Below are 13,169 nucleotides of genomic sequence, written 5' to 3'. Positions count from 1 at the left end.
GCATTTGCAAGCCTATGGCTAGACCTCTTCAGTTTTTGAGGGGAAAAAAACAACTAAGGATGTCTCCACAGATGGTAGCCCCACTCTAGCTGTTGTACTTGGGTGCAGGAGCTAAGTAGCAGGCTGGCCTTCTATGTATTTGGAGGAAAGGCTTCTAGTGAAACTTCCAGCTGACTAAAGGTCAAGTCCCATAAGCTGCTGGCAAAACTACCAAATGGGGTCCTTGAAAGCTCCAGGAGGCGAGCCACAGAAGCCTTTGAGCAGAAGAGCTGTGGTTATAACCCATGTTATTTCTCTTCAACGGGTGTGCTGTAAAAACCCGTCATAAAAAGGCTGAGATGGCAATGTGAAAGCTGACAGACTCATCAAAAGGTTTTATGAGAAACACTCCAACAAACCAAGTCAGCTCCTAACTTATGTTTTTGTTTAGATTACAGAATCTGTCCTTTTTGTAAGGGGGGGGGGGCAGTTGTCAATGCTGCTAACATCGGATGTTCTTGCTTTGACAAAAGATGAAGAAGCAGCTATTTTATATTTCTGCTTGTGTATCCCTTTTAGAGTGAAAAGTTAGATGAAGATGGGAGAGGGGAGGAAGAATATGCATGGGGGATTAGTTAGACGTAAGAATGTAGCAGCAGAGCATTTTCAAGGTTGTATGTAATAGGAAGCGATAAGAACTGGTGGGTTAAACTAAGGAGGGAAAACTTACCTTTCAAACTAATTGGAGAATGTGATTTATGACGGTTAACTAAAGGAGGGAACTATGCTTTCATATTATTGTGCTCAGGGGAGGGGAATCCAGATTTCGGCTTTAACCAAGTATTGCCGATATTTATGTTGCTCTAATAAAGACTTTTAAGGTAAACAATGCCTCAGAGTTCTTTGAAGAGTTCCTCTGTCAGAAGCTTGACACATCCATTTTGGATATAACTTTCACTCAATAGTCAATAACAGATTGACAGTCTGAATCCATGGTGGCCACTCAGCCAAAACTTTTTGTGGGGGAGGAGAGAGGGAGGAAGACGTAGAAAATGATTGGAGTATAAGCTGGTAGGGTTAGGGTTGGTAGTAAATAAGCAGTTAGACTGAGAGGACAATTAAGACACAAATGAAGACAAATATATGTTTCCCAGGATAATGTTGCAGGATCCAATCTGGACCAGTCACCAGGACCAGAGGTTTTAGTTTAAGACAATTAACAATTAAGACAGTTAACCTGGAAAGGGATCTGTTGAGAAGCATCTTTTTGTCTAACTCTGCAAGTTTATCATAGCTAAGGGGAGAAGTAAAAACTGCATGTAGAACAAGGGTGTCTAAATTTGGCAACTTTAAGACCTGTGGACTTCAACTTCCAGAATTCCCCAGCCAGCAAGGCTGGCTGGAGAATTCTGGGAGTTGAAGTCCACAAGCATTAAAGTCGCCAAGATTGGACACCCTTGCTATAGAATCAATCTTACTTCTTAAGAATAAGCTAAATTCCCCTAGATTGGAAATTTGTCTCATTTTACAGAGTAATTTCCACTGAGCACGCTAGGTGGCAGAACATCCATTCTAATTACAGGATTCATTTCAAGTTTCTGGTAGATTGCCCAGCAAACACACACACACACACACACACACACACAAACATAGCCATTGACACAAAAGACACTCGGAATTAGGAAGTTTATTCACTAAAGCAACACTGAGGAAAGTCTTTACATACAGGCTTTTTAAATTATCTTCACAAGCAGTTTCCAATATAGAGCATTTATCTTTTTTTTCCTTTAGGCGAAAGACTACATTGTAAGAGTATTTTGCAGCTAGTACTGATTTAGTACAAAGACTAACACTACAGTTAATCTTGATTAATCGTGGTGCTTTTGAGATTCATACAGGCAGTGAGCAGCTTTACCACAGCAGTGATCGTTGACTTACGTTTCTGAAGACCCAGCTCATCCTCTCTAACCACGGCCGTGTTTCAAACAAGGCACTACTCACTGACATGATAATCCCATAAGAGGCTGAACCAGCCAAAGGCAAGGGCAAGTTTAAATTTAGGGGTCTTCAAAGGGCTACACTTCAGCTGGACCAGGTCCATTGTATTTGGAGAACCGCTGCTATCAGGATGACAGACAGACCAAATGGAATTGCCAGTCTGGTGCCAGGATGCTTTTGGTGGTAGCAGGTTGGTCTACCAAAAGCAGAAATAATGCCAAAAAAAGAGGGGGACACGCAAGGGAAACCCTGGAGCGAGAACTGACTTAGCTGTAGATGGTTTGCAAGTCCCTATAACCGGATTCCAAACTCTTGAAATACGTAATGCTCCTTGTTTGCACAAGGCAGGTGGTATTTATTGCAGGGTTAATTTTTTTTAACAAATCCATCAATTCTAAAGGCAAGCTTTAGTTTTGGCAAACACCTTAGGAATTTTCTCTTAATTGAGTTAGGGCATGAAGAATGCGGAAGTTCAGAAAGAAGATGCTTAACAGGGCAAGGCTTTGCAAGACCGGCTTATGTAGGCATGCAAGCCACAGCTGCATGAATGCTTTGGGATAATGAAGAGGCAGAGACCTATTTTATGAGCTGAATCCTCCATGGAAAGCTTACGTTTAAAAAAACCTGAAACACAAACATCAATGTACATTGAAAAACTATTTCACTGCTTCAGCCATGCATCTTTAAACTTAGGCAGAACTCCAAGCTCATCAAGTACAAATCCATTTGGTTCCATTTCCACTTCATTATACACATGGGGGTGGTTTAATTCCTTAGGAATTATTGCATAATGCAGTAGAATCCAATGGACACAATGCAAGTGAACAGAAAGCAATGATTAATAAAATCCCAGATTTTTTTTCACTTTAAAGAAATGTTATAATCATTATGGCCACTGGGAATCTGGCTGCCTATCCTATCAACGCAAATGAGCCTTCAAGTCATACTGCATGCCAGCTTTGAAAGTAAGACATTCCTTTCATCCATTGGATATCTAAACCTACATGAGAACTTTCTCCCACACAACTGCATTCAAGAAGGGTTGGCCCCGACAGTTGTATAAGGGAGACTCACAACGATTAAAAACCCACCAGGTCCCACCTTGGCTTTGCCTAATCAGTGCCTGACATTATGACTCAGGGAAACTCAGTCAACCTCCTCTGGGCAAAGGATTCCCAAGTTACCTCAAGACACAAGTTTACATACTGAACATCAATCTCACATGCTGCCATTTGCTACCATCAGCTGACTTCTCATTGGCCAGCCTGACAATGAAATTGGGAACAAAAGGCCAGCGCTCTCTTTGGAACGTAATTCCCACCACTATCTTCCTGAAGCAAACAGACCATCTCCAAGGGTTATTTTCCATTAGGTGCTTAAAATAATGCCTGGAACATGAATTTAAAAAATGCTAGTTGGAGGCCTCCTAATGTATACTGAAATACCGGTACAGATGTAGAAGTTCAACCTGATGCAGTTGCTTTTATAAGCCGGGTGATGGTTATTACTTGCCACTGAGAAGTGGTTTTTTTTCATCTAATTCTACAGGTACCCCTTAGTGGTGAGGCGTTTTCTTCGACATGGTACATTCACATCCTGATAGGGACAAGAAGATGGTGTTAAATATTGGGGAAAGAACAGCTTGATCACCGGCATCCAGAAGGTGTCAAAAACAGCAAGATGGTGGTTGTAGGTGTGTAAGCAAAATAACCCACTTTTTTTTTTGATCCCCTCTGGATTGCCGATGTTTGTGTGACTACATAGGATCCTGTCATGTTCATATTGCCGAAAGTTGGCGGACTCTTGGGTCCCATTGGATCAGTCAGCTTGACAGGCTCCATCTGCTTCGACACAGGGCCAAACTCATTCACCAGAGGTTCAGCCACAGCTACCTGGACTGGTGTGCTTGTCAGCCTGGACTAAACAAGGTCTGATCCACCACGTCAAGGTTCGTGGGGCTAACATTACGACACAAAACCCCTGCCCGTTTTAAACACAGTCCTCCTTTAACCGCCGTCCCTGATCACACACACAAAAAGGCAACTGAAGCTTAAAGCATGCCTGCCACTTGAAGAAAACCATTTTTCCCTCAAGAAAGCATTTTCCGGTCAACAACATCCAAGGACATTTCACTGCATATCTTCAAGGTTTACAAGTGACACAAACACAGCTAGCAGCTCCTGGTCAGTCTTTTGATAATAAACTTAAGTCGCCTGCATATATTTTTTTACTTATCCTTCTTAAGAAAACCAAAGCTACTTTTCCCTGGCTTAATTTACCTTATCTGGCACCCTCCAAATAGACCACGGTTCCCTGCTAGCATATGCACAAGGTAGGTTATTTGAGGACGATGAAGATTTAACCTGATGTATTTGGAGGGTGCCAGATTTGGAAAGGTTATTTTGATTATTTTTTTAAAAGGATGCTTATTTCTATAAGAAATGTTCTATAAGTAATATTCAGAGCTCAAAATCAATGCTGTGATGTATTTTTTCAAGTTTTATTTAACACTTTTAAGAGGCTTTTTTCTCCAAACAATTGTTCTCAGATTGATAATGGAGTTAAGATTTCAAGACAATTAAACCACATTTAAAACTTTTTGTTTCTATGGCTCTGGTTAACCCTAACCCTCCAATGATGGCCTATCTACCTGACAGAATTTCTCTGTCTCCAGTGACTTTCTATCATTTTCCCCAAAGAGTAAAAAGTTTTGTTCTTTTATGACTTCCCAAGATTTCTCCAAGTGTGTATGTGTACATAAATGCATTTGCATTTTAAAAAATAGGGTTTTAAAAAAACATAAGCTTTATTATGAAAAATAATTGTTGAATCCCTACATATATGTCAAAATTTTTGTGCAAACATTTCAAATTGGCTTCTTGAGATTTTCAATTGTAACAGAACTCAATAAATAATGTTACCGTTAAGCAAGCCTTGAAATGAAAATTTACACGCCGGCGGTCCTGGACTCATTATTTCCAGAGTCACATCACGTGCCATTTGACAACCGTCAGTATAAACCAAAGTCGGGGTTATATATATATATATTAAATACTGTTTTGCAGTTATGCCATGATAACTGATTAACACTATATATTCTACAGCTTCTCTACAACGAACGGGTAAGACTTTAAATATAAATATATCTATTTCACCCTGTGAAATTTTGTGGCCACTTGTGAACCATGAATACGGACCCCAAAAACACAGAGAACAATTTGGGATCTTCCTTGCGAAAACATACAACCTCCATTAAATATTAAATATACATCTTTTACAAAGTTTGGGGGTTATAAATAGAGACAATTTGCATAGGCCTCTCGAGATACAGAGACAGACTTATGGCTGAAGAGTAACATGAAAAGAAGAAGAAGAAGAAAGATCAACAGTATCATTTGTCCATCGCTTATAATTAATTCCCAGAACGGGAAGGTAGCCGTAGCCATCATTTCTTCGGGGAGACATCCAAAGGATACAATTTCCGTCAGCAACTTCCTAGACAGAGGTGACCATCGGCACCACCAGGAGAGGCCACAGGTTTGTGCAGATCAAGGCTTGAAGAAGCAACGTGCCTTTTTAAAGAGGAGAGGAAGCGTCAGAAGATGTGCAACATTTGGTGCCTCCAGGCTCTCGCTGGGACCTCCTGGACAGGAAAGGGTCAGGCAAGCAGCGTCATGGGACAGGACACGGCAACGACATGGGAAGAGTCCCACTCAGGCTACGTCTTTGGTTTAGGGAGCCGGGAGTGCCGATGCGAAATCAGCCCCTCCCCGGGGTGAAGGACCGGATCTCGGTTCTGTGGGGCGTCTTTTGCTGGCATCAGTGGCTTTGAGGGGCTAGCCTGAAACCTCTGCTGCTCAGGAGCTACGATGGTTTGGGAGGTTGTCCTCGGCTTGGGGCGGAAGGAAATGGCCGGAGGGCGAAGTTTGGAGGCCCTCGGGGTTCTGCTGTTTGGAAGGGAGAGGTTGGACACAGACTGGGGTTGGGCCTGACCACTCAGTGGAGGCACAGTGGAGTCTCTCAAAGAGGTTGCTGGAGGAGGCACTGGCGCGGTCTGCTTTGGGGTTCGGAGAGCTCTTGACATCTTTGGTGGCGAAGCCTGGTTCGGCCTGCAGCTGTGACTTTTGACAGCCAACCTGGCCTGCCCGTCCTGCGCATTCACCTGCGAGGCATTCCATTTCCGACCAGCTGCATCCTTCGCTTTTTCTCTGACCGTTTCGTTCTTGATGGAATGTGCGTTCGCCGGGGAGTTGTCGCCGTTCCGCTGTGTGTTTAAAGTGCTTGGTTCGCGTCTGCTGTCAGTGCCGGAGCCGAGGGCAGTGTCGTCGTCTTCGTGGCCAACGTGTTCCGGTTGGTCCTGAGGAGGAGGGGGTTCACTGCGAGCCACGGTGGGTGATGCTTTTGCTAGTTTTCCCTGGCTGAGGTCTGCGGAATGGGGAAGGTGGCTGGAAGGCTGTAGTACTTGAGGCTAGAGAGGAAACATTACATGCCAACAGATTAGGAAAAGAAAGAATGGAAATCTAACTGGTCTCTGCTTCAAAATTAATTTTTGTGTTCAAAACCTATGAGCAGAGGGCAAAGGAGCCAACATTTTCCATGCCTGTGCAAGGACACCAAAGGAATAAGCTACTGTAGTCAAAACTCGTTATTATATTTAGGCCTGTATGTAATTTATACAATACAATACCCAACTGGACTCTTATTCTTGTTTCTTATTCATCTCTATTTTTGCCTTCTAGCGCAGAGGTCATTCAAGGGGGCTAATACTAAAACCTGAAATAATATCAGCTGAAAACAGTTAACACCAACTAGTCTTCAAACTGGAAAAGGATGGGTAAAAAGGAGGAGCGGAACTCTTTTTCCTAAAAGCAGGTGAAGGACTCTTTTCCTGAAGTGAGAGTTGAAGGCAACTCCCCAGGAATTATCTTCCACAACTGGGGAGCAGTGCACCAAATGTACCAGTAAAACAAGTGTCAGAAACTGAGGGCATCGTCTTCGTTTGACAGGGCCATTACTGGTTCAGACGAATTGGGCAACCCCTCCAAATATTTCACCCATTAGGCAGAGGGATCTCCAACCTTGGCAACTTTTTAAGACTTGTGGACATTAACTCCCGGATTTCCCCAACCAACCATAAACTCTACAAGACCTAAAGTTACCACGGTTGGAGACTCCTGTATTAGAGCAGAAAAACTGGCCTACTCCTATTGTTCTATCACAATAGCAGATGTAACTGTGCCACAATTGAATACTGTAGAAGCCAACTGAGGCCTATCTTCCCAAGATCCATTGGCTAAAGCTTATTATGTGCAAGGGTATGTTGATTTATTAGATTTATATGACTTTGAAATCTCCATAATGTGTTTTAAAAGTTTGTGGGTTCTTCAGCTGTTAATGGATGGATGGCTTAGTTAGAAGGTTACCTAGGCTGAGTTAATAAGCTATCTTTTAATGCACGGTATGCAACTTGGGATTAGTACAGTAGTTCTGCTTCACAATCATTTCCTCTCAGAAACCATGACAAATATAAGGAGAAAATTCCATAACCTGGTGCATGAGTAACTAGGATTCAGGCCTAAGAAAGATCTCTGCCTCAGATCTCAAAGTTATCACAAGATAAAACAGATAGTAAAGTACATCAGATATCCCCTGTGTCAACGCTTCTTTCGAGCAGGCATTTGCCGGTGTATTAGGCTAATAAAGGACTTTTAAGGTAAACAATGCCTCAGAGTCACTTGAAAAGCCCATACGTCAGAAACGTGACACCCTGTATTTTGGACTCATTTTAGCATTCTGCATCCTTAATTAATTAATGTGGCCTGATTTCAATAGATATATTTTACCATTTTGTATACACTATGTACCCACCTGCATAGATGTGAGGTTAGAAGACATGCAACTGTTGCAGATGGCAAATACAGACCAGAGTGATTTGCAAACAGAAAACATACACAACACAACATATACGCAAACAGCCCTCAACGTACAGTAGTCCTACACAGGCCCCTGCTTGTATCAATCCCTGAAGGCTTTTGGGGTGGTGGTGGGGTGTATTATTTTTTTTCTCATGTAAAAAGTGCTCTCTTCCATTTCAGGATTTTAACGGTTACCCAATGGAAGATAATAAAATAATTGTTCAACCCTTTTACCTCACCAGGGACCAGGCAGTATTACACACAAATACAAAATGATTAATTTTTCTCCAGAAAATCCTTCCCTACCATATACATCTACTGAAGTTTTGTCTTCCTCTTTCTATAATAAAACATTGCCACCACTGTGGAGTGACAAAATGGAATTTGATCAGTACAAGGAAGAAAATTATGTGCTAGTATTTGACAGTAAATGGGACAGAATAAAACGGTTTGATTACAGCAAACCTCAATTTATCCCCAATTCCCAAAAAGAAAATAGGAAAAAGTACATAAAAATGCTGCAAAGTAAATCTTATTTACATGCTGAAAAACAAAACGAACCAAAACATATGCCTAATTACTCGTGTTCTTAAACAAATATATGAGTTAGATCCAGATACTGTTCTGCTCCTAAAGAATCTCTTCTGCTTAGGAAAAAAGTGTGCCTAACGCAACTAAAATCAAACTAAATTCATTATTAGTGTAAGGTGACTCAGATCAAAAGGAATTCTAAGCCTCAAAAGTATTAAGAGCTGACTTTCGCCTAATAAAATCTAATTTTGGGAGAAGAAGAGGGAGGAGACATCAGATGCAAAATTCTGACAGATCCAACATCAACTGCAATAATTTAAATACAAGTTGCTAAATTAAGCAGCCTTCATTTCTAAATAAGAATGCACAGCTTTACACTCAGCTTCACAGATTGTTCAAATAAAATCGATTTAGATTTTTTTTTCCCCTCTCTCTCTTCTACTTGATCTACAAAACATTTCTCCTTGAGGGCCAGAGACAAAACTAGTTGACTCACACTTATAAAGAGAGGATGTTATGGAAGGAGAATTAAATAAGTGGAGGGAAAAACAACCAGATCAATTTTCTCCTAATGGGTAGAACAGACATGTCAAACTCACGACGTCACGCAATGTATCGGGAAGGTTTTGCCATTGCCGGCAATGGGGTGGGCGCGGCTTCCAGATGATGCGTCCGGCCCGCAGCCCGGCAGTTTGACACCCCTGAGGTAGAGTGTCTAATTAGATTTTTTTTTAAAATTCCATTTATATCCCGCCCTTCTCCGAAGACTCAGGGCGGCTTACAAGCTTTAGCAGTAGCCTTCATTCTATGTATATGCCTGCTTATTAGGGCTTTCACACACACACCCCAAGCGGCATTATTACAAAGTCAGCTTAATTGCCCCCAACAATCTCGGTCCTCATTTTACCTACCTCGGAAGGATGGAAGGCTGAGTCAACCTTGAGCCTGGTGGGACTCGAACCTGCACTAATTGCAGGCAGCTGGTATTACTTAAGGAGGCATTAGCCCACTGCTCCACCAAGGCTCTTATAGATTGGCGACAGGAGAGTGGAGGAAAGAGAAGGAAAGAAATTAGATAAAAGGTTTGTGTATAAGGAGGGGTGTCCCTAGATAGCTCCCACTCACCCAGTTCTGAAAGCAAAACAGAAAATGAAGGCTCAACTTTTCCAACTCTCTTTGACTGAATTACTGCTACTGAGTCACTTTCTACGTCTCCGGCCACTGAAAGAAGTTACTGCAAGTTTATATAAAGAAGGAAAAAAAATGGAAATCCTGCTTTCTGGGTACGGTGGAAAAGTTCCCATCTGTTTTTCAGCTCCTGTCTGGTTAAAGCAGATCCTGTTTCGTGGCAGGAAGGAACACACCTCCTTCAGCAAATCTTTGGTGGTCGAATTACTGCCTGAAATGCACAAATGTGCACCACCTTCTTTTGACTGAAGAAACCCTCAAACCCTATTTTAATCGAGTGATCTTCACAATCCTGGTCAAAAATAGCCAGGGAACAGACAAAGAACCCTCCTGGTTCGTCGAAGGCAGGAACTGTCAATTCTGATAGTGCCAGAAGAGTTGTCTCAACACTTTTAATTATCCTCTGCATCTCCTTATTCCAATGTTCTGTCTTCAACTCTAACTCAACTGGGCATGGTCTGGTTGGGTGGGGAGAACAGCTCCCAGAATTCCACTGGCTGGGACGCAACACACAACAGGCCTAACATCTCTTCTTTTCACAGTCATCGTTCTTGACTGAAAGCCATCAATTTACATAATTAGCGAGACTGCTTTCCTTGTAATTAAGCTGGCCATTCTAGATCTTGTCAAAACGATGTCTTAAAAACAGCAAAGTGGGTTTTTTTTGGCTGGGCCCAAATGTGGTCAATGTGGTTGGAAGATTCTGAATGACAATTTATCACATGAGGGAATGTCTCTGTTTTTCTATCATTATTGTTCTTGTCTTTTGAAGCTAAGTAATCATTATATGTATAGGAATAAATCCAATATCCAATTCAGGGTGTGTGTGTGTGTGTGTGTGTATATAGCTACCCGAGGAAAGCTAAGTTTATTAAACAGTTGTTCTTTTTTATATTTTATCCTGGTGCTCGACTATTTTTCTCAATGTGTGTGTGTGTGTGTGTGTGTGTGTGTGTGTGTGTGTGTACACATTATGTGCGCACACACACAAAAATAGCAGTTGCTCCTTTGGATCTTTTGACTGTTTTGCACATCTCTGACAATATTAGTGAGCCTCATGTAGGTTGATTAATACAGGTGGTCCTTGGATTATGACCACTTGGTTCAGCATCCAAGCAAATTTATGATGATGCTAAACAAGTGTTACTTACGACTGATCCTTGGAGTTCCGGCCATTGCAGCATGCCCATGGTCACATGATCACCGTTTCTGATATTCCCTGCCAGCTTCCCACAATCAAAGTCGATGGGGAGGCTGCGAGAAGTCAGATGTGAGGTCCCTGCTTAGTGACGGCAACCAGAGCTGCCAAACTACTGTGTTTCTCCGAAAACAAGCCCATCCCCTAAACTAAGACCTACTCTGATTTGGGGGGGGGGGCTAATATAAGCCCTACCCCAAAATAAGCCCTAGTTAGGACCCTGCCCACTCCGTCCCACCTTCCTGCCGCAATGGGGCAGGAGGCCGCAAAATTATTATTATTATTTTTTGCGAGAAGTTGGAAGGTCTGACTGAACTTTTTTTTAGTACCATAAACTCTTGTTTCCCTGCAATAGAAGAGAAACGCGCCAGAGGTGGAAAGAAGGTTAGCAAACAAATGCTTCCGGGAAGCTGTGCTGGGAGAAGCGGCAGGAAATGGGGCTGCCGTTTCCAGAAGACAGAAGGGAGGCGCGGGGCAATGCAGGACAGCAAGCAAGTGCTGTTCTCTGCTCTGCATCCCTGCGCAGAGCTGCTGCGTTCTCCGCGAGACAGGTGAGAAAGGGCTGGTGGAGACAGGTGGCCGGGAGAGTTGGCAGAGGACAAAGAGGTCCTCTGCCAGGTGATCTGCAGGGCGAAGCTTAAAGAAAGCACCTCCAGTGGCGCATAGCGGCAGTGGAGCCGTTTGCCGTCACTTCCCCCTATCTCCAAAACAGCAGAAGGAGACGTGGCCTACCCCACCCGTCCCATCCGCCATACCATGGCAGTCCAGCTCAGGAGGGGAGTCAAAAGTTGCCAATCAAGGAATGGCCTGGCTGGGGGGTGGGTGGGAGGGATGAAGTACCGGGGAGGGGCTGAAGTACCAGTAAGTGGGTGCAGGGCATGTGGGTCAGCTCTACCCCCTCCCCCGCCTTGTTGTGGCAGCAGCAGCGCGATGTGCCGCACGGCCTCCTGCCACGAGCGGCCGTAGAAGTGGGCCAGCAGCCACGTGGCTGCTGGATAGGGCTGTTGGTGCGTCGCCACGAGGCGAGGCAGGTGTCACGAAAATATAAGACATCCCCAAAATTAAGACCTAACGCCACTTTTGGAGGCAAAAATAATATAAGACAGTGTCTTACTTGTTGTCGTGTGACACTGCACTTTACAATTGCAGGGTTTAATAATGGCAATTCTAGTCCCAATTGCTTTCTTGTAACTAAGGGGCTATTTATATATCAATGGAATGTGTGAGCTAAGAGTTACTAGCAAACGTGGTGGCTTGTTTCATTTGTTAAAAAAAAAAAGTCCAACATTTGGGGTGGTGAGCAATCGATAACACAGAAAGAATTTCATGGAGTGGTCCAACAATTTAAGAGAAGCAAGTCGAGAACTGCTTAGTTAAGCGAAGGAGTCTCTTTTCCACCAAAATTGTATTTGTCAGAATCATGAGGTAGTCTAGGCCAGGGGTAGGCAACCTTGGCTCTTTTATGACTCGTGGACTTCAACTCCCAGAATTCCTGAGCCAGCTGGCTCAGGAATTCTGGGAAATAAAGTCCATGAGTCATAAAAGAGGCAAGGTTGCCTACCCCTGGTCTAGGCCTTCTGCTTTTGTAGCAGAGACACAATCTCAGGCTTCCTTTAATGTAAGGATGAAAGAAAACACAAGTGGCCCATTTCGGAGCACTGACATATTCCAGTGGAGTTACTGTGGTCTAAAATTCAACTTAGGTGCAGCCAAAGAAGTCACATATCATAAAAAAGGGTATAGTGATAGCATCTTTGGGAACATTTGTTGCTGACACTGGGAAAAATCAGGTTTTCTAGGAAAGAAACATACTCATCTCTCTCGAGATGCACTATTATAAAAAAAAACAACGTACAGAGACAAGCACGATGACATCCTGTGATGGCTGGTTCCACAGTTCCCATTAAGATGCTCAATAACCAAAAATTTGTGAACAGATTCACCACTTAAACACCTATAGTAACTTGGGAGCTACTTCAAAACTTGTGTAGGTTTGCATAGAGTGGAGCGTATGTTTGTATATACTGCGCTTAAAACATACGAGCTTAAAATGTGACTTAAGGTTATCAGTGATAAGATAAACTCAGAAGGAATCTGGTAGCATTGTTTCTGATTAATAAATGTTTATTCAAAGATCTTTGAACAAAATCGGTAAGTTGGATAATATGCCACTAGAATTCTTTTGAGTTTGCCTAGTGTACACTAACACGACTCTCGTCCTAAAATGTTTTTGATTTCATTAAACACTGTAGAGCAGACTTTTCCTACTATGGAATATGGAAATATTAGGAATATTTTCCAAATATGAAAAAAAAAACAAGACAAGAGCATGCACGAATCCGATCTGCATGCACCATGCA

At 42.7% G+C, this 13,169-nt stretch overlaps 1 protein-coding gene across 4 annotated transcripts in view; it reads right to left on the bottom strand.

The window, feature by feature from the left end:
- Window positions 1-1,656: 1,656 nt before the first annotated feature.
- The window catches only part of CCSER2 (coiled-coil serine rich protein 2), a 60,182-nt gene continuing 48,669 nt past the window's right edge, over window positions 1,657-13,169 (bottom strand). For 3 of the 4 annotated variants that reach the window (XM_083364181.1, XM_083364182.1, XM_083364183.1), the window contains exon 10: window positions 1,657-6,445. In XM_083364181.1, coding sequence (XP_083220307.1) covers window positions 5,696-6,445 — 750 coding nt within the window. In that variant the 3' untranslated portion in view covers window positions 1,657-5,695. The remainder of the gene's footprint in view (window positions 6,446-13,169) is intronic. The other variant, XM_083364184.1, reaches the window with a different exon arrangement.

The sequence above is a fragment of the Vipera ursinii genome (genome assembly GCF_947247035.1).
Source record: "Vipera ursinii genome assembly, chromosome: 5".
Classification (NCBI taxonomy): Eukaryota; Metazoa; Chordata; class Lepidosauria; order Squamata; family Viperidae; genus Vipera; species Vipera ursinii.
This window is presented reverse-complemented; position numbering and strand designations above follow the sequence as displayed.